This window comes from Callorhinchus milii, unplaced genomic scaffold, assembly GCF_018977255.1.
Source record: "Callorhinchus milii isolate IMCB2004 unplaced genomic scaffold, IMCB_Cmil_1.0 Scaffold1, whole genome shotgun sequence".
In the NCBI taxonomy this organism is placed as follows: domain Eukaryota; kingdom Metazoa; phylum Chordata; class Chondrichthyes; order Chimaeriformes; family Callorhinchidae; genus Callorhinchus; species Callorhinchus milii.
Window position 1 is genome coordinate 103,393,297 of NW_024704742.1, and position 25,313 is coordinate 103,418,609.

At 38.0% G+C, this 25,313-nt stretch overlaps 1 protein-coding gene across 1 annotated transcript in view; it reads right to left on the reverse strand.

The window, feature by feature from the left end:
- Positions 1–2,767: 2,767 nt before the first annotated feature.
- The window catches only part of LOC103181140 (small conductance calcium-activated potassium channel protein 2), a 92,569-nt gene continuing 70,023 nt past the window's right edge, over positions 2,768–25,313 (reverse strand). Inside the window, exons 4-8 of the mRNA XM_042333857.1 lie at positions 23,724–23,865; positions 21,807–21,917; positions 19,042–19,169; positions 10,381–10,450; positions 2,768–3,338 (exon numbers count right to left, since the gene is read on the reverse strand). Coding sequence (XP_042189791.1) covers positions 3,051–3,338; positions 10,381–10,450; positions 19,042–19,169; positions 21,807–21,917; positions 23,724–23,865 — 739 coding nt within the window. The 3' untranslated portion in view covers positions 2,768–3,050. The remainder of the gene's footprint in view (positions 3,339–10,380; positions 10,451–19,041; positions 19,170–21,806; positions 21,918–23,723; positions 23,866–25,313) is intronic.

The following is a 25,313-nucleotide window of genomic DNA, read 5'->3' on the forward strand; positions in this document are numbered from 1 at the left end:
GAGTCAAGTTTTAAAATATAGCAACAAAACTAAATTATGTTGTTCGAAAAGTTATGATTTTAATAGCATTGCTTTATAATCTGTAAGCATATAACAAAATGATGAGTAGGAAACATGCAGAATATAATGCTACATTGCATCTTTTTGATCTGCCATTCGAGCTTTGAAACCGCCGTGCTATGAACTGAGAGTGGAAGGATGACACCGTACAACCAATACAACCATATGTTGACTTATTGCCAAGCTTCTATTTTAAAATCTAAGTGAATCAGCTAGTCCATGTAGCACAGGTGTAATCTAATCACAATGTTGAACTTGAAATGTGCTTAAAGATGTTCACGTGAATACCAAATACAATATCCTCTGCACTGAGCATTTTTATATTCAGTCTACTAGAATTTCATCTGAGCTACAACCAGCAATCAATTCCATGGAGCCAGACTTCTTCACATTGGCTGAGGCAAGTTGCTAATAAGCAGCAGTAATGTACATTAAAGAAATCAATGACTATTAATAAATTAATTAATAAATAGGGAGATATTGTTAATGTGATTTTGTCTTTTTTGATTTACCATTATAATACGGTTGAATGAAAAGCAGACGGCAAAGGTTCTACAGACCAGCTTTGCACCTATGACCATGCTCATTCATTGTTCGATTGACCTATATTCAAAATTTGCACTTACATTATTTGATGATGTACAGAATAGCTGAGAATAAATGTCAGTACACACCAGCCTAATTTTCCCTCAGGGCTTGCCTTCAGGTGATATTTTCTAGCTGTCAGCACTAGCACAGGAAGTTCAACTATTGCAACTCTCTTGAATTCCTCTTCCTTCCTTTATTCCATATCCCCACTTATAAAGCTCTCTTCCTATGGACGTTCCCATTGTGTAAAGANTTTTTTTGTACTCCCTTTCACCAGCTCAGCTGTAATTTTAAGGTCTTATCCTGGATTCCTCGACTGGAATGATGTACAGTTTCACATTCACTTGGCCAACACTTGTCATTATTTTGAACACATTTATCATATCAACCTAGAATTGTTGGAAAGATTATCAAGGGTTGCCTCACATGTCATTTCCTCATTAAATTTGATAACCATAATTTCAGCAGCATTTTAATTTTCAGTGTAACATTATACATTTGCATTATAATGTATGGTATAATTTTAAAACCCTTCAAAGTCTTTTCTCTATAATTTAAATGCTAAGTATATAACTGACGTTTCCTTTGCCATCATTTTATAGGTTGTACGAATAAAATAATTCAGAAAACATCTGATATTTTCACTTCAAGGCAATTTGACTGCAAGTGAACATAGCAATCTTTTTTCTCTACCTTTAAACAGTTAAAGGAAAACGGTAACCATATAAGTGTCAGCCCGATTCAATCGGTAGCACTCTCACCTCTAAGTCAAAAGGTTGTGAGTTCAAGCCCCATGGCAGGACTTTGAGCTCATATAGAATATACTCTAGTACAGTACTAGGGGACTGCTGCATTGTCAATGATCTTGTGCTTCAGATGAGACTGAGGTCCTGACTGAGGTCCGGACGTTAAAGATCCCATGGGACTATTTGAAAAGAGAAGGGCATTTCTACTGGTGTCCTGGCCAACAATCACCCAAATAAAATTTATCATTCACTCTATGGCTGTTTGTGGGTCACTGCTGTGGGCAAATTGGCTGCCGCATTTGGCTACAAAATACATTCACTACAGATTACAATGCCATATCACAGAGGTACAAATATGGTTCAGTCTCAGTGAGTGAATGTACATTAATACTGATGGTTGAATGCCAGATGTTTTCTGTTCAATAAGCAAATGTTTTTCTATTTTTCTTCCTTTGTTCACTTCTCTTTCTCTCCTATGCTCTCCTTTCTCTTTTTTTTGATTCTTTAGTCTCCTTTATCCCTGTGAATACATCCTTATCTCCTTTCCATGTCTCTGCTTTCTAAATCCATGGTTCTTTCTCCCCCTCTCTCTCTTGCTTTGTCTCTCCAAATTCTGTCTCTCTGAATCTACTGTCTATACATTTTTCTCTGTCTCTCCTCGACCTTCCTTTCTCTCTCAGTCCCATTCAGACATCTTGGCCAGTTCTTGACTGGAATATTTTCACTGGTGCTATACAAAGAAGATGTTTTCACCAATCATCTCCCTTGGAAGCACCATATGAAATATATGAAATTGAAAGGACTGCACTTAAAAGAGCCAGCACAGACACAATGAGCTGGCTGGCCTTTTTCTGTGCTATACATTTCTATGGTTCCTTAAGATGAGTATAGCAGATTCGTTTCTTGGAAAAGCAGCTCAATTATAGCATGGGTTTTACATTTCAGGTCCTACTGTAAACTAGCCTCCGCTTTGTTTCACCACTTTCAGTTTGATCTCATTTCTACCTTTCAAGCAGGTTACAAGGTCATAGCTCACTAATGAAAGTCATAAATTTGGCAGACAAATCATGTGTGATAATGAATAGCATCCTCTATATTTATTAGTCTTAACAGTCATTGAGTTATATATAATATATATGTATATATAAAATGTTTAATAACTTTTTTAAAATTAAGGTTAAGGTCAACATTGTATTCATCTAATGTTCAGATAAACTACATGTTTACTTATTTGTGTTTAAAAAGGCATTAGTCAACATAATATTCAGAGTTAGAACAACATACACTTCCTTGTTCATTATTCTTTGAGCACCTGAGTTCCGCAGAAGCTGCACCCACAAAGAAGAGGGTTTAAAACTGACCAAACAGAAATATGCAGAAATGTTCTTTTTATTATATATTAGTAAAGTCAGTTGAAGTGCGTGAGTAAAAAGTCAAGTGAATTTTACAGAAGAAACAATCTACATAGCAATGTTAGGTGCATTCACTGTGCATCTGAAGGAGAGTCTGCACTCCTTTTGGCCTAAAATATTTTTGTCAGGTTCCCTGGATTCTGACATCAGAATCTGGATAACACTGTTTAGTACTGTTAGGGCTTTACAATAAAAGCTAAAATATCAACCATATGATGGCAAAAAAAAGTTAAAATATTAATTTCTAGCTACTTTCCGATGAAGTCGGTGCCGCTGTAGAGGAGGATCTTCTTCTCCTGGTTGATGACCGTGACCGCTCAGCACTGTAGGTAATCTGTTTGTCATATTGTTGCATTTGAGCTTCGAGAAACTCCCTCTGCTGATGACTGATTGTCTGGCTAATCAATCCAGGTAGAGCTTGAATACTCCCGATTAATGTCTCTAGTTTGGTTTCCAATGTTACAATCCTTTTCTCAAGGTCTTCGCTCCTTTCATTCAGGTCTGAGATCATGTCGTACATAATGTTCTGTGTCTGCAAAGAGGGAAAGAATACAGTGTGAAACCTGTTGCTGGTTGGTTGTACGGTTTTGTTCCAATCTTACAGCTGTCATCAAAATCAGGTCCAGACGAAATGAAAATCTGCTAGTTTTTAATAAAATCTACTAATTGATAATGCATAACATATGAATATTATCACATTTACAAAAAATTATAGTAAACATTGTTTTGCTGGTTGACAGCCTAAAATGACAATTAAGCTGGCAGAAAAATAATGCTTTTGACTCTTGCTCAATTTCTGAAGTTCAACCATCAGTGAATCGTATATGTAATCATATATACTTCATATATATGCACAGATGATTAAGCACAAATCTTCTCAGGTCCCAATTGTACCTTGGGCACCATCGTTGTTTTCTACATCAACCACAATGTTCAATTCTATTTTCTCAATTCCCAATATTGGGGAAGAGATTTATTCCTAATCGCATGAGGTGGTTGGTCTTGAAGTTACTCAAGTTAATCAAGTACATGGCAAAACAAAACTTGGAAATTATTTCAGAACAACAATTTGCATTTATATAGCATTTATGTAGCAACCTTTATGTATGGCGAGATCTTAAGTGCTTTAAAAGTACATAAATTGCTTCAAAATAAAACATAATTTAGAAAAACACTTGAGATCCGAAATTCTTAATTTCCATTTTTTTAAAATTCTTAAAGTTCAGGCCTAATTTGGAAGTTGGAAGTAGAATTTGGGGCGTGCAGATGTTAAAAATGGATATTTTCTCCATGTCCATGCTCGATGGGATACGTAAAAAGAGTATGTAGCATTCTTGCCTCTGAGTAAGAAGGGTGCTAGTCCCACACAGCGTACTTTGATTTTAAGAGTCTAGGTTAAGCGTAGTCTTGGGGAATGCTGCCCTGTTAGAAGTGCCATGTTTTGGTTGAATTGTTAAAGTGAGGTCCTATCTGCTTCTTAAGCTAGACAATTAAGAACCAATGACCCTTTATCAAAAGGGAGTTTCTCTTGCGATTCTGGCAATCATTCTCCAAATAATTTGATCATTTACCTTTTGGGTGCTCGTGTACAAATTGCCTGGAGCATTTGCCGACAAACACTTATTAATAATTACTGTAATGCACTTTGAGATGTTTATTTATAGGCACTACATCAAATGTAGAGATTGCTAATCAACTCTAGGAATAATTATGAAAATTACTTAAATTGTAAATTCAAACCCGTTAACTTTTAGGAAAAATAATAAAATTATAAAATTCCTCATAAAACATGCAATCTCAATCCTCAGAGAAATTTTTTTTTTCCCCTCTAGTGTCTGAAGTTTGCTCTTTGCTGACCAGCATTCAAAAGATGTCAATGTTTGGTCTCTTTAATTCCTGAAATCCCATTTTTTTATATAAATCCTAGCAGGAGTTCAGGGAATAAACATCACTGATCAGCCTTGACAGTCCAAATCTAACCTGGGTCATCATTCAGACATTAAGAATGGAACTGAAGTTGGTCCAAATTCTTCCCTCTTTAATAAAATAATACCAGAAGATAGCTTTCTGTGTCAGCAAAGTCTTCATACTTCTGGGTGTGGGAAGGCAGGGGCCTAATGCTGGAAAGTAATATTTTTTCATATCTTTTTCTCATTGGAACATAGGAACATTTAGATGAAAAAAGACCAAAGGTCCATCCAGTCCACCTTCTAATAATAATAATAATCATTATAACAATCCTTGCATTTGATATAGCACTTTTCACGTCGGGAGGACGTCCCAAAGCGCTTCACAGAACACACTGTAAATTGAATTGACTGTATATTTGTGGGCGAACGCGGCAGCCAATTGCGCACAGCAATGTCCCACAAACAATCGTAGATTGAAAGTGATCAATTTATTATTGTTTTTGGTTTTGGAGGGATTATTATTAGGAGTGTGGAGTAAGGAAACTTGCCCAAGGTTTCGCCCTGACCTGCCTGGAATTGAACTCAGGTCTCTCGCTTGCAAAGCGAGTGCTCTAACCACTGAGCTACAGGACTCCCATCTACCATCCTGATAGTTGCATACTACAATAATGGAGATATTGTATGCATTAGTCTATCATCTGCTCATTTTGGATAATATTTGTATTTCATAGAATCATAGAATTATACAGCACTGTGTCTGCAGCTCTTTGAAAAGAGCTATCCAATTCAATCCCATTCCCCCGCTCTCTCCCCAAGACCCTGAAAACTTGTCCTCCCCAAACAAATATCTACTTCTCTCGTAAAACCTGTTATCGAATCTTAAAAGCTGTTATCAAAAAATTTGTTTCTCAATTTTTCCATTTAGTGAGAAGGATATGTGTTCCCTGACCCTGATAATAAAATAATAATCATTGCATTTGACAGACCACCTTTTAGGTCAGGAGTACATCTCAAAGCACTTTACAGGATTTATTGCAAAATATAGTGACTGCATTTTGTAAGCAAAAGCAGCAATCAATATGTGCACAACAAGTTCTCACCACCAGCCAGAAGCGGTTATAGATTAAGAGCCTGGTAGCTTGGAGAAGGTTCTTCTTCATATAAGAACCTCCTTGTTTCAAGTCCACAACTGATGGAACCCAATATCCTCTGAATCTGAATCTAACCATATTGATGGTCTTATTTCTAATGATTGTGGAAAATTGTCTATGACAAATTTTCAGAAGAACTTGAGTTTTTCTCAGTTTGGGTTTTGGTTCTGTTGTCCTCTGGAGAGTTTTGCCAGAAGTACCTTCTTAAATGAAAATAGTCATGAAACATTATTTGTGAGAAACAAAATGCTGTAGTTTTTGTTTCAGTCAGAAACCAAGAAAAATCTCCATCTTGTTTATTCATTGCAGAAATTTCATCAGGGTCTAGATTTATTCAGTTTGTGCAGCATTTCAGAGTGTGCAGAATTTGGCAAATTGTTGAATTCAGCCTTAACTTCGAAGCCAGTTTACTGCATCTCTTAAAAAAAGTACTTATTGAAAATACCACATAAATAGAGTAAGTCTAGACCCAGATGGAATTTCTCATCACAGATTTACCAATTTGTTTTCAGTAATTATAGGGGGGGTTCTGAATATTGCAGAAATCCTGTGGATTTGGGGTTCATTCCTGACTCCCATCTTGTTTCTCTACCTACACAATATCATAACTTACCACTGAAACAAATTAAAAACAAATAAACAGAAACAGATGAGGAAAAAAGTGTGATTCAAAAGATCATCGCAATTCCTGTTCCAATTGTACTGTCAAAGACTGGTACATTTACCAACAAGAGTAGAACGCTATAACGCCAGTGCACATTTTATCCATGTCTGTAACAATATAAAACAAAATGTAAACCCAATAGGCTAAGTATACAGAATTGATCATTTTTAGGCTTGCATATCAGAGTTCTCAACAAATTATGCTTTACTTGTTCTTCTGCAGTTTAACATATTTTAAAACGATCATATCCAAGCCAGTAAAAAGGAATGAAGCACAAGAACATTAGTCTTCGTACAAGCATGCACAAGAAACAGCACTTTCACATTTGAAATAAAGGCTAAAGTAACTGATGTATCCAATGTTCACATCGTAGAAGCAACCTTTTTGAGATTTGCAGAAAAAAAGTCATTTAGTCAGGGAAACACTGATATAACACAATATAATTTACATTTATTTAGCGCCTTTCAGATCGGGAGAATGTCTCAAAATGCTTGACAATGTTAGCTGAACACCCGAGCTGGGGGTGGGGGCCAAGGGGAGTGAGAAGGGGAAAGATGACCAAAGCAAGGTCAAAGTATGATTTAAGACAATCTAAAAACGCTGGTGCAGTCCTGTAATCAGGTCCATTAATTTGTGTCCCAGATCTTCACTCAAAAAATAAAATTTGAAAAAAAACTATACAACTGTAGCACTAAGGGCTAAAAATTTTAACTTCATTCTCCAACCCATATTTGAACAGACTAGATATTACATTTTGGTATCACTACATGTAGCCTGATGAAAATCAGGAATTGCTGTTTCGGAGACAGTGCCTTAGGGAGGCAGTCTGTATTGCACTTGAAACCTCATTTTATATATGAATGTAATATGCTGGTTTGAAGTTTCCAACAAAGGACACCAAGGAGATCTGTGGAGATGAACGAGGTCTAGCCAGGCTCCACTGGCTCACTATTGCCGAACGGATCAATTTCAAGATCCTCATTTTCAAATCTCTTCATGCCCTGGCACCTCTAGCACCTGCTTACCCCCCAACCCACAGTCTCCGCTCGACAGGCTCCGGTCCTATGCATGTCACTCGTGCTTTCTGTTCCACCACTGGTGGCCATGCTTTCAGCCACTAAGCCCCGAAACTCTGGAAAACTTTTCCTCTATCCATCCATCTTGCCCCTTTCTTCCTCATCTTCAGGTCATGCCTGAAAAACTTCCTCTTCGACAGTGCCTACGGTCATCTCCCCCTCTTCCTGGCTTGACATTGTGCTCTGTATCTGTCAAGCGCTCTGGGAGGCTACCCTGTGTGAGGGGCGCTGTATAAATGCAAGTGTTGTTGAGCCAATTCACTGGATGGAAGGGAAGAGAGAAGGAATACTGGAGGACAAGTCAGGCCTCTCTCATCTACCAGGCACCAACCAGTTCAAACGGTGGCTTTTCAGAACCCCATAAGTCGTAACACATTGAATTGTGTTCCTACACAGCATTCATTATAATGATAATAATCCTTGCATTTGATATAGCGCCTTATTACGTCTTCAAGACGTCTGAAAGTGCTTCACAGGATACACTGTAAGGTGTAGTGACTGTGGGTTTTGTGGGCGAAACGTGGCAGCCAATTACTTTGTGTTTCATGTCCCAATGTCTGGAAAAGGACTGGGTACCTTGTCCCTTTGGCCCATAATACTAACTTAAACATATAATAATAATAATAATAATAATCCTTGCATTTGATATAGCGCTTTTCACGTCGGGAGGACGTCCCAAAGCGCTTCACAGAACACACTGTAAAGTGAATTGACTGTATATTTGTGGGCGAACGCGGCAGCCAATTGCGCACAGCAATGTCCCACAAACAGTCGTAGATTGAAAATGACCAATTTATTATTGTTTTTGGTTTTTGGAGGGATTATTATTAGGCGTGTGGAGTAAGGAAACTTGCCCAAGGTTTCTCCCTGCCTGGGATTGAACTCAGGTCTCTTGCTTGCAAAGCGAGTGCTCTAACCACTGAGCTACAGGACATAGAATGATCAAAGCACTGAAGAGATGATCATAATGCCCCATGCCCTAACTCTAAGGTTTTATGTACTGTATGGCAATTCTGAACAGGATTCCTTATTAACAAACCCCATGCACAAATGGGAATCCTGCCAGCAACAGGAAGTATGTTATGTTCAACTCAGGCAGGATCTACTTTTGGAGCCAAGTTCCTGTGTAACATATTTCCAGTTATTGAAAGGACGTTATATGCCTTTGAACTGTTAGTAAAGAATCCTGTTGGTAAATGTCACAATTTAAACCTCCTTGCGTTTCTTCAAAAGAATGGGTATTTTATGTCCATCTCAACTTTCCTGTATGTGCATCCTAACCAATCAACCAGGCATGCATTGTGAGTAATAACTAAGCCAATTACACTATGGTTAAGTATCATAAGTGGTAAGCACTTACCACAGAATGCTCCTATGTATTTATTTTGTAAACAATAACTCATAAAAATATTCACAATTACATGACCTGCTACAGGGTGACCAAAAAGGTGTGATACCATTATAATGTCTAATAAGTCTTAAAGAAATGATGATATTTTGTTTTTTAGACTTTTCATCACGACTTTTTGGTCACCCTGTAGAATCATTCTTTTGTTCATTTTTAGCAACTACTCAGTAGAGACTGAAAGAATAAACGCTGTTACTTAAAAACTGTTATCCCACTGGCTTTAATGACTAGTATAACTGTACACCACTCTTCCCCCATTTACTTGACGGATTCACAGTTCAGATCAGTAAATGCCAACTTTTTTAAGTAATTGGTAACAAATACATAACTGTACAACAAATATATGGGAGTAAGTACTTACCACAATACTTATCCTAAGAACTATTTCTTCTTTAAGGTGGATGTTAATAGTTTGACCCACTGTATACAACTGATTACTGAGAACCTTCTATAGATATAAAATCTTCATACAGTGGGTGAACTAAAGGAAACAGTTTGGGTAAGCCTACCAATAGGTTAAGCTTTTCAAAGAGCCAGATATTGGGACTGGCAAAATTGGTCGATCAACACAGGGATTTGTGGTGCATTTTCATAATGTAATACCAGTCTCTCAGGATAACCAGGATTCTTTTGTCTAGCAGGGATATTTGTCCTGGGTAGGAATGAAACATGACTCCTATAAAGTTAATCTTTTGGAAAGATTCTATTTAAAATGTTAACTAGAAGGACCAACTATCTGGAGATCAAAACCTCTGTTTAGTTTGCTCTCCTGGGTCTTTTCTTGTACTGTGTCCTCCCCAGGTATTGTAAATACTATCATTGCTGTCATTCATAGACATTTAAAGGGACCTGCAGTTTGAGCCTGGTTTCAACTCTTCCTTGCCAAGGTTCATAACAATCTTTCTTTTAAGCAATAAAAGCAACAATAGAAATAAAAAAACTCTTGCTAACTCCTAGATTTTGAACTTTATAATTTGTTTACTTACTTGCCCTGGGTAGGAGCCCTACATGATAAATGTACGACAGTGTTCCTTAATAGTCTGTTTTACCCATGCAGCTTTGGTCATCTGTGTCCAACAATTTGTATAACCGATCCCTATGACTGAAGAAAAATAACTGGATGGAGCATATAGGGTGCAAAATAAGATGTAACAGGATGAATTCAGATGATGGAAAATGCAAATAATTCTGATCACTTGATTGTTTGATTACCCATCAATAAGAAAACCATGTGTTATGAGATCCTTACACAATACAAAAGAAATGCATTCAAATTCAAAAATGCTTATAAAAAATCCAGAACCATATCTTTCAACTTTTAGAAGAACACAACATTTAAACAATGATACAAAAATTGCTACTGACCTTAGCGAGATCCACCAAAGTGTTTGCCTGATCATTTAATTTTCTTTGTTCCATTTTTACACTTCGTAACCTGAATGTAAGATTGAGTTAGTTAGGTGGTTTCATTTTTCCGTACAAAATTACCCCCAAAAGAACATGCAGTAACTTCACAAGGAGCAAACCACCTGTATGAACAATGAATTTTCCAAAGTTCGGTTCTCATCTATCTGGTAAATGAGGAGCATGCTGCCTTGGCATGAAAAAAGTGGGTGGCAAAGAGAAATGTATGCTTTCTAAATATCATTAATGTTAGCTTCTGATGAAGTAACATAATAAAACTGTATATTTTACACATGTCAGACCAAAGCTTTGGCATTCATTAAAAGTCTAAGTATCGTGACCAATAGACATAGGATGGAAGCGAGCCAAGTGCAGAACTATCCACAAAACTATCCATAAGAGCTCATGGGAAAGTGTTTCCTTGAAACACAACACTTTAATGGTGACTCTATTCTTATTTGGAATCCCAAGGACACCTAAGGTACAATTTGGTGTGGTATATACACACATATATATATATTTATTTCATACAATTAATAAAATGATATTAGTTTACCAACACCAGTAAATGCTTATCAAGGTAAGGGGCAGGGATATAAAAGAAATTAGCTAATCTACTTTGCGCTTGTTATAAGCGGAACCACCCTCAGCTCAAGGGTCAGATTTAGTGTGCACTGTATACTGCTCTAAATACATTTTAATTCAAGGTTTTTTTTTCTTATGGGATTTCGTGCAACTGTGCAATGAATTGGAACAATTTTGTGCTAACAAATCTGTAGTTAGATGAATTCCCAAGACACATTCAAATGTTTAAAATTTGAACACCTAGTTGAGCTCCATATTAAAGCATGCTCAGAACTTCAGAAACGTGAAGCTACAAATTAAAAGTCTCCCTCAAAATTATATTGTTCTTTGTCTTTTTCTTTCATGCCTTCCCATCTTCTCTCTTCCTTTCTGGAAGACATTTTGGTTGACAACTCCATGAGCATGTAACACCCTTCCGGTGTTTTACTCAAGTGGCCATCTGTGAACTTGGTTCAGTTATTCAACTGAGAGGCACCACAGATGAGACTGATCCAGTCATTGCTCAACTCTTTCCTATGAGACTCTTCCGTCAAGAGAGGGTGGAGGGAAAGGGGTCAGTGGACAGTGTTTGGGGCTCTGGCTTAATTCTCCTCACTAGCTCAAGGAGCTGAAGTCTATAGTAGTGTCATTAATGCTACCCCATCTGAGATCTGCGCAAATTAGGGTTCAATGCTGTGACATGTTGGGTCTTGTGGGACACATTTTTAGTTCTGTGGGTGGCTTTACCAACAAAGCCATTAAGGGAGCTCTCATATCCTCATGTGAATGCATCTAGCTTCCTCTTGAATGCATTCATACTAATAATGAAACCAATGACATCACCGGGAGGGCAATATAAAGTTGAGGGGAAAAATTTTAAGTTCCGCTTGTAAAACTTTCAAAATGAATGAGGAACTTCTGATAATTTTGACTACTGCTGTCTTATTTCTGGTGCACCAGCTTGCGTCAGCACCATACCAAATAAAATCCAGATTCAATCAGAGTTTCAAATGTTTCTGAGGCTGTTCTTCTTTGAAGGCTCCTGGACCCGCATAAGCAAGAGCTGTTCCTATGTCTGTGTGGCCAGATACCAGCCCTTTACAATCTGAAATGGATTCTATTAAGAGAACTTTGTTTCCAATGTAAACTCAGTGATAAGTGAGATTCTTATTAAATCAATTAAATGTCTTGCAGCTAAGAGTCTCATAACATTGCCCTTTTGAACAATTTCCTTACAATCTAAATTATTTGGTGAAATTTTGTATTTATTAATATTTCAGCTTGGGGGTGGTCATCTTTTAATTTTATAATTTTTCGCCCGCAAGATACACAGTCACTCAACATAATAAGGCACAGTATCAAATGCAAGGATTATTATTATTATGAAATGGAATTATGCGGTATGAGGGAAATTTCAATAATAATAATCATCATTATATATTCAAATGTTTGCTAGAACTAAATAATATTGAAGAATTACTACTTCAAGGAAACAATTCAAAGAACGCTTCAAGAATTGAAGATTATCCTGTTTGTTGCTTTCTGAATCTTGCATTTATTTACAGCCACACCTATCTGAGAATATGATTTATTTCAACCTAATTTTTAAGTCAACTTCATTTGTAAAATGAAAGTAAAAATTCGACAAATGGTAACGTTTTGGAATGTGAATAGTAATTAGAGGAAGCTGTTTTAATTCATAAACAGATACTTGAGATGTGGTACTTTATAGGTAAAGTTATTCTTTTAAAAAACATTTAACATTTATAATGTTTTTGGCCATTCATATTGGATGTTTGATAGGAAAGTTTAATTTAGCACAAGAATAAAATGCAGACTGTTAAACAGCTCTTGCACTGAAATTTTGGGTGGATACTCAAAAGTATTGGTATATTCTATAGATCAAAACATCACAGGCTGGATCATTTCTTTATATTGTCACTATTTTGTGCTGTTCCGTTTTAAGATGATCTACAATATCATGACTTCTGATCCCAACTTCATGCCATTTCCTTATCAGCAATTTCACTCTTCAGAGTGGATGGGGTTGACGTTTCCAATGCAAACTCCTAAAAGAGCATTCATAACTAACAACCCATATGTAGTGAGATGCCATCTGTGAATGCTAATTCTAAAGCACATCTTAAAATTGCCAGTACGTTTTGTCAGCACGGTTTGTCAGCATGTTCATTTTGTTCTCAGGATGCCTGGCAAAGTAATTTTTAAGTGGAAAAGCTGAACGCTGCCATCCAGTAACTATAGTGATTGAACACTTGTGGCCCTGAACAGGAGTTGATGGATCCTTTTATTTCACTTACATCAACACCAAATTTATGCATTTGAGATAACAACCAACCATGATCTACCAGCACTTTGAAGGGGAGAAAACAACAGCTGCTTGCTAACTCTTGCTATCAGTGAGCATTAATTGTAACCATGCCAATTCATTCACATTCTAGGACATCAACAGTGGAAATAAATTCCTCTCAGGCATGAGTAGTCACCCATTGGAAAACAGATTCAAAAAACTTATTCAACCATGGAATTCTAAGCAAATTCAGACCCCAATAACCAAATCTCCAAATACACTCCACCAATACACCCTCTACAACAACCAAATGGCAATGATAATATATTGAGGGCAATAATGGCAACTGTCAACAAAACAAGTATTTTTACATATGACTCAAGACTGTGACACAACAAAAAAGACAACTTGCATTTGTATAGCGCTCCTCACGCAGGGCAGTGACCCAGAGTGCTTGACAATGGTGGAACATGATGCTGAGCCAGTGGGAGGTGACTGTAGGCACGGTCAAAGAAGAAGGTCTTCAGGAGCGGCCTGAAGATCAGCAAGGAAGGGGCAAGGCGGAGGGATTGAGGGAGAGTGTTCCAGAGTTTCAGGGCTGAAAATCAGGCCACTAATGATGGAATAGAGAGCATCAGGGACAAGCAGGAGGCCGGAGCCATTTGAGTGGAGGCAACGAGTAGTGGGTTGGTGAAGTAAGCAGGACACTCCCTACCTAATATATCCCACTCACAATATGTTTTTGTTTCATTTATATGCATGCCACAGAAAGGTGAAACATTGTACTGTTATCAGTAGAATATTATGCATGGAGGTGTTGAACACTTTGGTTATATTCTAGATGTGAAAGAGATCTGACCAGCTTATTTAGTTATAAACTTCCAATCACTTGTGGAATGAATAGTGTGTTCAACACCTTTATGTGCAGTATCCTCTGTGGGTTTATTGCATGAAATTAGCTTGCAAAAAACAGACTGACTCTCAAGATAATCTCCCGGTTTCTTTGAAGATCCTCTTAAACTGCATTATTGATCACTGTCTGCTTTTGCCCAAGGAACAAATTGCTACAAGTGCTTGATCTCCATCTGTTACATCTGTAACTGTGGCAATAGATGGGCTGCCAACCAAGAGTGATGTGAGTGTGTTAGAAATTGCTCTTCCAAATATAGTCATCTGGATTACTTGTCCCTGAAGTGATTATTCAAGCAAGTAAGAACCATTGTTTTGAAATGACTTTTATACTGAAACTGATTGTTTTTAGAATCCTCAATATTAATGAAGATCTTTTTAAAGCAATTCTCCATGCTACTTGAAGGAGAAAGAAACTTGGAAAACAAATAAATGTATTTGTTTGGGGCTAACCATATTTAAGAGTATCCAAACCAGATTAGGAGTTCCAGATATGCACACCGCCTATGCATGGAAATTTCCCATTTGTCTGCAATGAAGTCTGCAACTCTTTCACCAGAGGGATGCACACTGTGTACCTAATTCTGGAAAGTATTTGGTGCAGGATGGCAGGAACCAGGGCTTGAGGACCTTAGAATATGCAAGAGGGTCCAGCTAGAGTTTAACCAGCTAAAACCGCTTAGCTTACCATCATAAGCTTTGTCTGATAAGTTATTCGCAATACTCGTCCAGCTAGGACCACCCTACTCAATAAAAGCTTTGGTTTGCAGGATTAACAGGAGCTTAATGGGAAAATCCTACCTCAAGTCTGTCCCAACCAGTTCTGCTGATGAGTCAAACTGGTTGGTCTGTCATCATGTCTCGATAACCAGATGACCAAGACACTCCCACAAAGGACTGATTCGATTCCTGTGGCAAATGATGAACTTCCACATATGAAATTCAGATGTTGGAACTTTCCTTCCAACGTTTCGCAAGATTCACTATCATTATTTGGCAACAAGGGGACATCTCAAAAAGCATACTAACAGAATGCATATCCATTAACATCTTGACATTATCATGATATGTACATAGTATTGTCAAGACACAGGCATGGGTGCAAGATGTCAGTGTCCCTAATCATCTGGAACTCCTACTTTACAATATCAAGTCAGATCTTTAGAACATCTGATATCAGACTCCGATTTTCTGGATCTGGCAGCAGAATGAACACCCATTTAACACTGCTCATTGCCTCCAGAGACAGGCTGCCCGCCTGAGACAATCCAGTAATGTAAAAGGACAAATGTATAAAAGAGGGACCTGAGGGATAAAAGAATCAATGTGAGAAAGAGATCAGAGAGAACCAGAGTGAAAGCAAATAGAGGGGTGAAAACTGTGATGTCTGTGAAATACCGCAATTTCCAGTTGATAAGTAAAGAACACCTCTCACCTGCAATGCAAGTGGATTCCACCTCCGTCCTACTTGAGCTTGGGGTAGTTTGGCTAATCGAGCTGACTCACCATCGGCCAGCTACACTCTGATGCTTTTCATCTAACACAATATCTTCATTGATCACACATTGCCTTCAAATGCAACAGAGTAACCAGTCTCTCAAAGCTCCGCAGACCTGTGTGTACTCACCCATTACCCATAACTATAATGGACATCAAAACCAAATAAAGTCATAGTGCGAAGCAGCACCAGAAAAAGTGTCACTAATAACTCACTTAAGTCATCCCTAAAGAACACTACTTACCTCAGCGATTAACAACAGTTGCTGCTATTATGCTTGTGCCACTCATGAATGCACTATAAGCATAATCCAAGAAACAAAAAGCCAATGGAGACACAACATGTTTTTTCCAAAGCTTTTAACTGCAATAAACAAACTCCCGGGAACCCTCTGAAACAAAGAATGTAAAATCAACTGCACAATTATCAAACCTTGAAATACTACAATGTTAAGTAATGAAATAAACAAAATCCACAAGAAACAACAGGTTATAAACGTAACCAAGCAGATTCTCTTCCTAATTCCCATTCTTTACCAAACGCCAGTGTCATAGAATCATAGTAATTTACTGTGCAGAAGGAGGCCATTCGACCCAATAATTCAGCACAGGCTTCCAGAGCAAGCTGTTCATTCATACCTATATCCCCATAGGCCCTCTAGGCCTCTATTTTTCTTACACCTGTCTACTTGCCTCTTGAAACCTACAAATGGACTCTGCCTCTACTACCTTACTTGGCAGAGCATTCTACATCCCAACAACTCTGTGAAAAATGAGACATCTCAGAAAACATCAGAACTTTGCAAGACACACTACAACTAACATTAGCTCACACCTATTTACCCACCTAGATCAATAACATGCTCAATCTTTACCAAACGCCAGTGTCATAGAATCATAGCAATTTACTGTGCAGAAGGAGGCCTATGGGATAGAAATTCCATGTGGGTTAAGATGTTTTTGATTTTCTTAGCATTTCATACAACAACAACTTGCATTTATATAGCGCACTCTATGCCAGGTGGCATCCAGAGCGCTTAAAATGGCAAAGCCTGATGTTGAGCCAGAGGGAGGGGGAAGGTGACACACGGTGACCCATAGGCATGGTCAAAGAGGAAGGTCTTTAGGCGTAACCTGAAAATGGGGCAAGAGGTGGCAAGGCAAAGGGATTGAGGGAGGGAGTTCCATAGTTTCAGGGTGTAGTGGCTGAAGGTGGAGCGGAGCATTCGAGGGACAAGGAGGAGGCTGGAGCCAGTAGAATAGAGGCAGTGGGTAGTGCTGTTAGGAGAGAGGGGGTTGGAGAGATAGAGGGGTGCCAAGGCGTGGAAGGATTTAAACACTAAAGTGAGGATCTTGAAGTCGATCCACTCTGTGACAGGGAGCCAGTGGAGTTTGGCAAGGACTGGAGTAATCCGGGTGCAGAGTTTGGTGCAGGTGAGAATGTGGACGGCGGAGTTTTGGATGAGTTGAATTTTGTGAATAGTGGAAGAGGTGAGGAGGGCGTTTGAGTAGTCCAGCCTAGAGGTGACAAAGGCATGGACAAGAGTTTCGGCAGCTGGTGGGATGAGGTATTGTCGGACGCGAGCAATGTGGTGGAGGTGGAGGAAAGCGGTCCTGAGCCAGGGACCGGATATGGGGGAAGGAAGGATAACTGGGGATCAAACCTGAGGCCTATGTTGTGCATGGGTTCAGAGAGCTTTAAGGACAGATTGGGTAGGTTGAGGAGGCATTTCATAGCATCCACAATTTGACAATTCTTAAATGCCCATCTTAATTTTGAAGCTGATTTTCTGTATTTTCTTTTAAGTACAATGAAAACTTTTTAGAACAACACTAGTGTGGACAGCTGTTAAAAAGTATTCAGGAGAAGGTCATCCATTAGCTAACAGATTCAGTTCAATGCAATGTGGATCAGGAGGTGAATATCAGGCTTTGACTGCAAAACATAGTCAGATGCTCTGGATAAACACAGCAGAAATCACAATACCCTTTAAAACCTAAGTAATTAAAATGCTATGAACAGATACTTCATTAATAGTTGCTGGCAGTGAGGAGTTTCTATCGGTCTGTAACCCTTAATAAAAGGTATTAAACTATTTTGACAAAGTACAATCTGTATTTTCCATTAGTACATTCCAAGATTATCATTTGTTTTATATAACAGATTTTTTTGCTGGCAGTTATTTAGCTTCAAGGGAATAATAAATAAAAACTATTCTGCAGAGGAGAACTGTTTAGCTGCAAGAGCTATTGAATAAAAGTAGTGCATTGCTGGGTTAAAGCTGTATCTAGGCTATCTTTTTAATAATATTCGTCTTATTGTCATTTCATTCCTGCTGAATTTCACTTATCACAGATACGATCATGTTTCTGATCACGTTTCCATGGGTGTGCTCATACCATCAGATTCACAACAGTAAGACCTCTTTCTGGCATGCATACGGGTTTGAAAAATCTTTGGAATGTATGAGAAACAGCACATAAAACTTACTTTCGAGCTCTAGTTTCATTTTGTTGAAATAAAAAAAGACAAACAAAAAAGAAATTAAATATAAAATAAGGTACACCAGAAAACAAGGCACAAAGCAATATAAATTTCACAATTCGTATCATCACACTTATCTAAACAAAAAGGTATAAGCAAACACCTAACATATCTTTCATTTAACCCTTTGAGAAAATGAACCATTGTTTTGTTAAAACAAATCTGTTTCCTTAAATCACTCTCCAAAAGTGATTATCTGAATTGCTGTCATGTTAGCTATTTTAGTGCACAATGAGCATGTGCCATAAATGTGCAAAACAAGAACAAGCTACAGCCAAATAAGCTGATTCCAAATATGTAAAAGATTACTATCTTTTTAGGTGATCTTGTTTGGAATAATGTTCTGTGTCTTCAAAGAGTTAAACAAGGGACCGACGTAAAACTCAACGAAAAATAATTAAAGGTCATGCATTAGTTTTCACAAAATTAGCAAAGAACATTTAAAAGTACAGTATCATACAGTATTAAATTGCACAAAAAGGAACCCAACTACTATTTTGTGTGTTTAGTTGCAAGTGATCAACCTGTGACAAACAATGAATGATTTAAGTCAACATTATTCAAAGTGTTTGTGGATTTTAAAATAAATTCAGCAGGTTTTATACTAAGGATGCAATGCTAAGGTATCAGTTAGACACAAGTCAAAATACTATCGAAAGTAGATGCCAACAGTAGCATGAAAAGTACTTTTTTTTCACAAATAGGTGCACTTAAAACAGCAGACATAAAAGCAGTTACTTGGTGAGACAACATAGTTTCTACAATACAAGAGCGTCAGAAGAACAGAATTAATACTCACTGATGAATGGCTTGCAAAAATTTCCGTTGATGTTTCCTCACTTTTGCATGGTCTATCTTTTTAACTAATTTTGTGTTTTTATATATTAACCATGTTTCCCTGAGTACATTGGCAGCTGCATTTTTCACCTGCACAGAAAAGCTCACGGTCAGTTTCTGTTATCTTTTGAGAATATAACACACGTTTAAAATACGTAAGAAGTTAAAACAGATAGATAAAAAATAAATCTAATGAGTCTTACACGGTACGGTCTAAATTTGGGATAGTTTGGAAAGGGATTCTTTAATCGATTAGAGTTCCCATTGACCTGCAGAAACTCCACTCTGGATATTGTGCAAATTCACTGCTCTGTGCAGTGCCAGAACACATGAATTCTGGGCTGTCACTGGAGGAGGTAAGAGGAGACTTGAAATACAGTGCTTAGCTTTCATTCTGTTACATATTGTTAGTATTACAAATTGTACTGACACTCCCACTAATGGCTCACTGATAGATACTAAGGCTGAAGCCCACATCTTCCCTTATGGGGATGGGCAGTAATTACATTGCACTTCCATTCTCAGAGGTTATCAACAGTAATTGGGACCTCCATATTCTCCAGACTCCTGATGATTTGCCTGGCAGCTGCAGAGAAAGAATCCAAATGCTTGCAAGTTCTTGTGGATTAAGCAGCCGAGGACCCACTAAATACCAGCCTGGTAGGAATTACGGATGTCCCCTTAGCTCTGGAATCCAAATTGGTTGGCTCTGGAATCCAAGATAGCCCACAGGATGTCTCTGGCTTGTAGCTGTCTCTATTCTGGTAGTCAATGTGTTAGATCATATCATGAATCCTCTTCTTTCCTTTTCTGCTCTCCACTGTACCATTCTTTTCCAGGCTTAATGTGCAACACACATTTTCATTCCTTGAGTTTGGTGATCTTAATTTCTGACAATGTAGGGATGTCTTCAGTACACATTCTCTTTTATAAACAATTCAGGACCATACAGGCTGGTAGCAGACCAATGGCCCTTTCCCCTTTAGAACAAGCAAGGAGAAATGAATCATTTGATATTGTTTTCTTATTGAGTGAATGAAAAAAAATCCTTGCATTTCATGTAGCGCTGTTCACATCAGGAGGACATCTTGGTGGGAATAGTACACAAGATTAGTTCAGATGAAGAAGGCCTTTTGTCCCATCGATTTTATCCTTTCAGAATACCCACCCTATCATCTACATATCATAGCATGAAGCTACTGTTTAAATTAGTTTCGTGTCCTGGCCTCAACCATCCTTCCTCGTAACCTATTCTAGCGCTAATTACCCTTTGAGTAAAGAAATACTTCCTGGTTTCTGCCCTGAAACTGCCCTTTGCAACTCTGAACCTTCGTCCTCTTGTTCAACTACCTTGGTGCATCTGAAAGTATTGTTCTTGTCTTACTTTTGCATCCCATTTAAAATATTATACACCTCTATGTATAAATAAGGAGTAATCTCAAGCAGGAGTCTAGTTAGCTTTGAGTGCTGGTATGGGAGCTCAGCAACAGTTACCAGAAAGGGACAACACTTGAGATGTTAATTAATTGATGGTTCAAAACGTGCTAAATAAAATCTGGGCCTATTAATTTCAGTTTTGCTATTCTGAGACCTTAGTCTAGAAGATGCAAAGTTAAACACATTACCAGCAAATTGCCTTCTAAGGGACACAAAGACTGGGAAATTCCACCTGGGTCCAGATTTACTCTAGTTCTGCAGCATTTCAAAGTTTGCAGAATTTGACAAATTCTTAGATATAGTTTTAATTTTGAAAGCAGCTTTCTATAAATTCTTTTTAGAATTACTGAAAGCTGGCTTCAAATTTAAGACTGAATTCAACAATTTGCCAAGTTCTGGATGCTTTGAAATGCTAAATAAATAGAGTAAATAAAGACTTAAGTGGAATTTCTCTCTCCCATTTTCTAAGCTATTGGAGAGATACTGCTGAGTTTATGAGGATGAGTTCACTCTAAGGAGTACCTAACCAAACACTTTCTTATCACTTACTGCTGCAGCCCCAGTGACACGAAAATGTACATCTTTCTTTGGTCAAAACATTTGGTACTATTCACAGAGACTGTGAATTGCCATTGCTACCTACTTTTCTTTGTGACCTTTTAGGATGCTTCGACTGAATCTGTTTGCTGGTGATGAGGAACAATGTATCATGTTTGGAATTGCTTGTGCATTTAATTTTACTACAATACAATTACAATCACAAAATAAAAGGTTAATTTGAACTCTGGATGGAGGTAGCGTTCATCCCATGTGGTGTCAATCCCATTGTACTGAATCACCTTATATTTCCACAGTCATTCTCAAAGCTGGATCCAGATTCTTGGATGAATTGTCTAAGACACAGTGTGTTGCCATCTCTCATTTGCCCTAGGCAATCTTACACTTCACACTGCATTTTAACAAGCAATTGAGAGCATGCAGAAAGTGAGAGAAATGTACGCTGTGTGCCACCGGGATTCTATGTATAATAATAGTCAAGCACTGAAACATTAGTGCAATATCAAAATAAATCACGATGTGCAACATTGCTGTAGAATAAATGCTTTGCAGCAGAGAAATGTGACTGGATAGTGATTTTTTCGCATCGTTCTGCTGTTTGATTTGAGTTCCTGAATTGAATATGGAGGAGATATTCTGTTCCTGAAAACAGTTTAGGAAGATAATTGTACAGTTTTCATTCTAATTTCACCTCTATCCCCACCTCCCACCCCGCCGCCCACAAAAACTCACTCGTTTAGTCAGTTGTGTATCCATCATAAAATTATGCACATGTTTTTCTGCTTTGGTAAGTTCCAGCTTCCTTGCAACCACAGCTACCACTAGAGCAGTGCAGCCAGCACCCTATAATGTAACAAGCAACAAGGAAATAGTTCAAAATGTTATTCCATTTAAAATATTTAGACATTGGTTTTAGGAGGTGCACTGCGTTATGAATGTCCTTTCATTTTGGGTGTTCTTGCTTGAATTGAGGCCAGACTGATGAGAGGAAGTGTTGCTCCCTCTTCCTTCCACAGGAAAAAAATTGTTAACAGTTTGGTAGACTCCTCAGAGAAGGACAGTCAGTGTCGGAAATGGGCCTCCCGCCCCATCCCTGCACACGCACACACATACACGCTCTCTCACACACACACTCACACACAAACTGTAAGGTGCTGGTTAAGGCAAATGGTTCACGAGAGAAGAGGGAACTTTGCCTCATCCAATTTACCTGACCTGGAAGATGCCCAAAATAGAAATCTCAGTAGAGAAATCCTTCACCTCAAGTGGTCTGAGATACTGGTCTGAGGTGGTCTCCACCAGTTACCACTTACCTGAATATGCATTGATTCAATGTGAAAAATACATTAAGCTAACACAACCAGCAATATAAATGGCCTGCAACTATGTCATATATCTAACACAGAGGACAATGAATTCATAAAAAATACATATTCTAAAGTATAGCACTGACTCGGAACGTATCTTTCACACTGAGGATCTGAATGACAAAAAACATAAATGAATAAAAGAAATGCCAAGAACTACCCATATTGTTGGAGAAGTAAAGTGCTCTCACTATACAGTAATTGCCTTTGGCTTCGATGCACTTTTAGTGGTCTGGATGCTTTTTGCTGCACAATATAAAGTATGCCCTGAAGCAAACAGAGTGAAGCATCACAATTCCTGATATGAAGTCAGAAGTATATCCCTCAAATACCCCTCAGAGTGCTTCACAGGATTTTCCTGTAAAGTGACTTTTTATTTGTAGGTGAACATAGCAGTCCATGAAATCAATGCCCAATTTTTTTTAATCTGGAGAATTCTTGCCCAAGACATGGGAGAAACTCCCATAGAATGTACCATTTTAGTAACACAATTTCACAATTTTTAGCAACACAACACAAAATTTTACACAATTTAATACAATTGGCTGCCGCGTTTTGCCCACAAAATATACAGTCAATTCACTTTACAGTATATCCTATGAAGTGCTTTGAAACATCTCGAAGATGTGATAAGGCGCTATATCAAATGCAAGGATTATTATTATTATTCCAGCAGAGATTATTGAAAATGTGTTAGAAACAGGAATCCTGTCTCATTATTTCCTCTCCCTTTCCCAAGAAATCTGAGGCAAAATGTAATACTTCTACTGCTAATCTGGTTACAGTCAGGTAAATCAGCACAGACCAGCGATGAAACCAGGAAGCTATTGAGGAATCTTGCCATTATATATCTAAATAGTAAATAATAATCCTTACATTTGACATAGCACCTTTCATGTCAGAAGGACATTTAATAGTGCCTTACAGCATCTTATTGCAATGTGCCATGACTGTGTATATTGTAGTAGAATGCAGCAGCCAATTTGTATAGAACAACAGTACCTGAAAGCAAAGTGGCTTCTGTTCTTAGAAAAAATTGCAAGGAGTTCAGGATCAATTTATAAAGCATTTCTGAGTGTCGATTTTAACAATTCCAGATCTATATATTTCCAGGAATCTTGTGATAATTTGTATTGTTTTGACTTCCTGGTACAAAAAAGACCTTTATACATTTACATAAAAAATCTAGGAATTTGCACATAGCCCAGTTGTATTGATATGATGATGTCCTTCATATATAGGATACAATATATGATTATTACTGTTTTAATGAAACACTTACCATAATCCCAGTGAGCAGACAGACTCCTTTCCCACAGTAAGTATTCGGTACCATGTCACCATATCCAATGGAGAGAAATGTGATAGAAATAAGCCACATTGCTCCAAGAAAGTTGCTTGTGACATCTTGGCTATCGTGATATCTGTAACCCAATTACAATATTATTACAGGAAGACAGGCTTGGATCCCACTGAATAGAAAGGGTACATTCCATGTAAAATCCTTTAAGGATTAATGATAATCTTTGCATTCGAGATAGTGCCTGTAACATTAAAAGATCTCAAAGTCTTTAGAGTAATTACTGTTAAGTATAGGACTGTTAAGAGTATTTCTCGGCACACCCAAAGCCAATTTACACGCAACACTGTCCCACAAATAGCCAGTAGGTGAACACTCATTATATCTAGACATTCTTGACCAGGAGAAACTCACCTCCCTTTTCAAATAAATGGGCACTTCCAGGTGGTTAGGTCACCATTGACATTATATCCTGCATGCTGGACGCAGGATATGCAGGAAGTGTCGCTGTTGTCATTTCCTGCATGTATCACACATGCACAGCACACGTAAAGTGACATCAGTTTTGATCAGTCAACCTGTAAGTTGGCCATTTTTTCATGATTTGATCAAAGCATGCTATTTGGGATATTGGACTCAGGCAACCGCATTCATTCTTTCCTCTAAAGAAACCTATCAGAGTTAAAGATATAATTAAACATTGAGAAGGATACCAAAACAAATTATAGAAGCAATGGAGTTTATGAATGCTGATCATCAAGATTAGAAAACCAATTGTTAGCCAGCAGAATTATAATAGGAAATTAACGTTACATACAGCCTGGTTCAGTGGTAGTGCTCTTACCCTTGAGTCAGAAGGTTGGGGTTCAAGCCCCACATCGGGACTCGGAATCACATAGTCTAAGCTAACACTCCAATGCATTGCTAGGGTTGTATTGCATTGTTGGAGGTCCCGTCCTTCGGATGAGATGTTAAACTGAGGTCCAGTCTGTCAGTTCAAGTGGATGTTAAAGATTGCATGGCACTATTCTAAAAGAAAAGGGAGTTTCTCCGGGTGTCCTGGGCAACAATCCCCAAATAAAATTGGTCACTTACTCCATGGCTGTTTGTGGGTCATTGCTGTATGCAACTGGCTGCCATGTTTCGCTCACAAAATACACAGTGAAACCACTTTATAGTGTATCCTGTGAAGTATTTTTGAGATGCCTGGATGATGTGATATGCTGCTATATCAAATGCAAGGATTATTATTATAATAAACTCGAAACAATAATGGAGCTACTAAAGCCACTACTCACAGTAAAACTGAGCCTAAATAGGATGCTCCCAAGTTCAATGTTGGGTTAGATGATTTCTGCCTGGTCAATAACTATATTTGGTCTTAGTACACCTGTGCTAAAAAGGAAGATTTCTGATCACTATCTAGGCATCTGCTTGAAAGTGCTTAATAGCAGATAAAAAATGTGGACAAGATCAGACTGAGCGGTAAATCTCTCCCTCAACTTCCCCATCATGGGATACACATCCTTCAAATGACCATCCATCGGTTATGTGATTATCGTCATTGTGCAT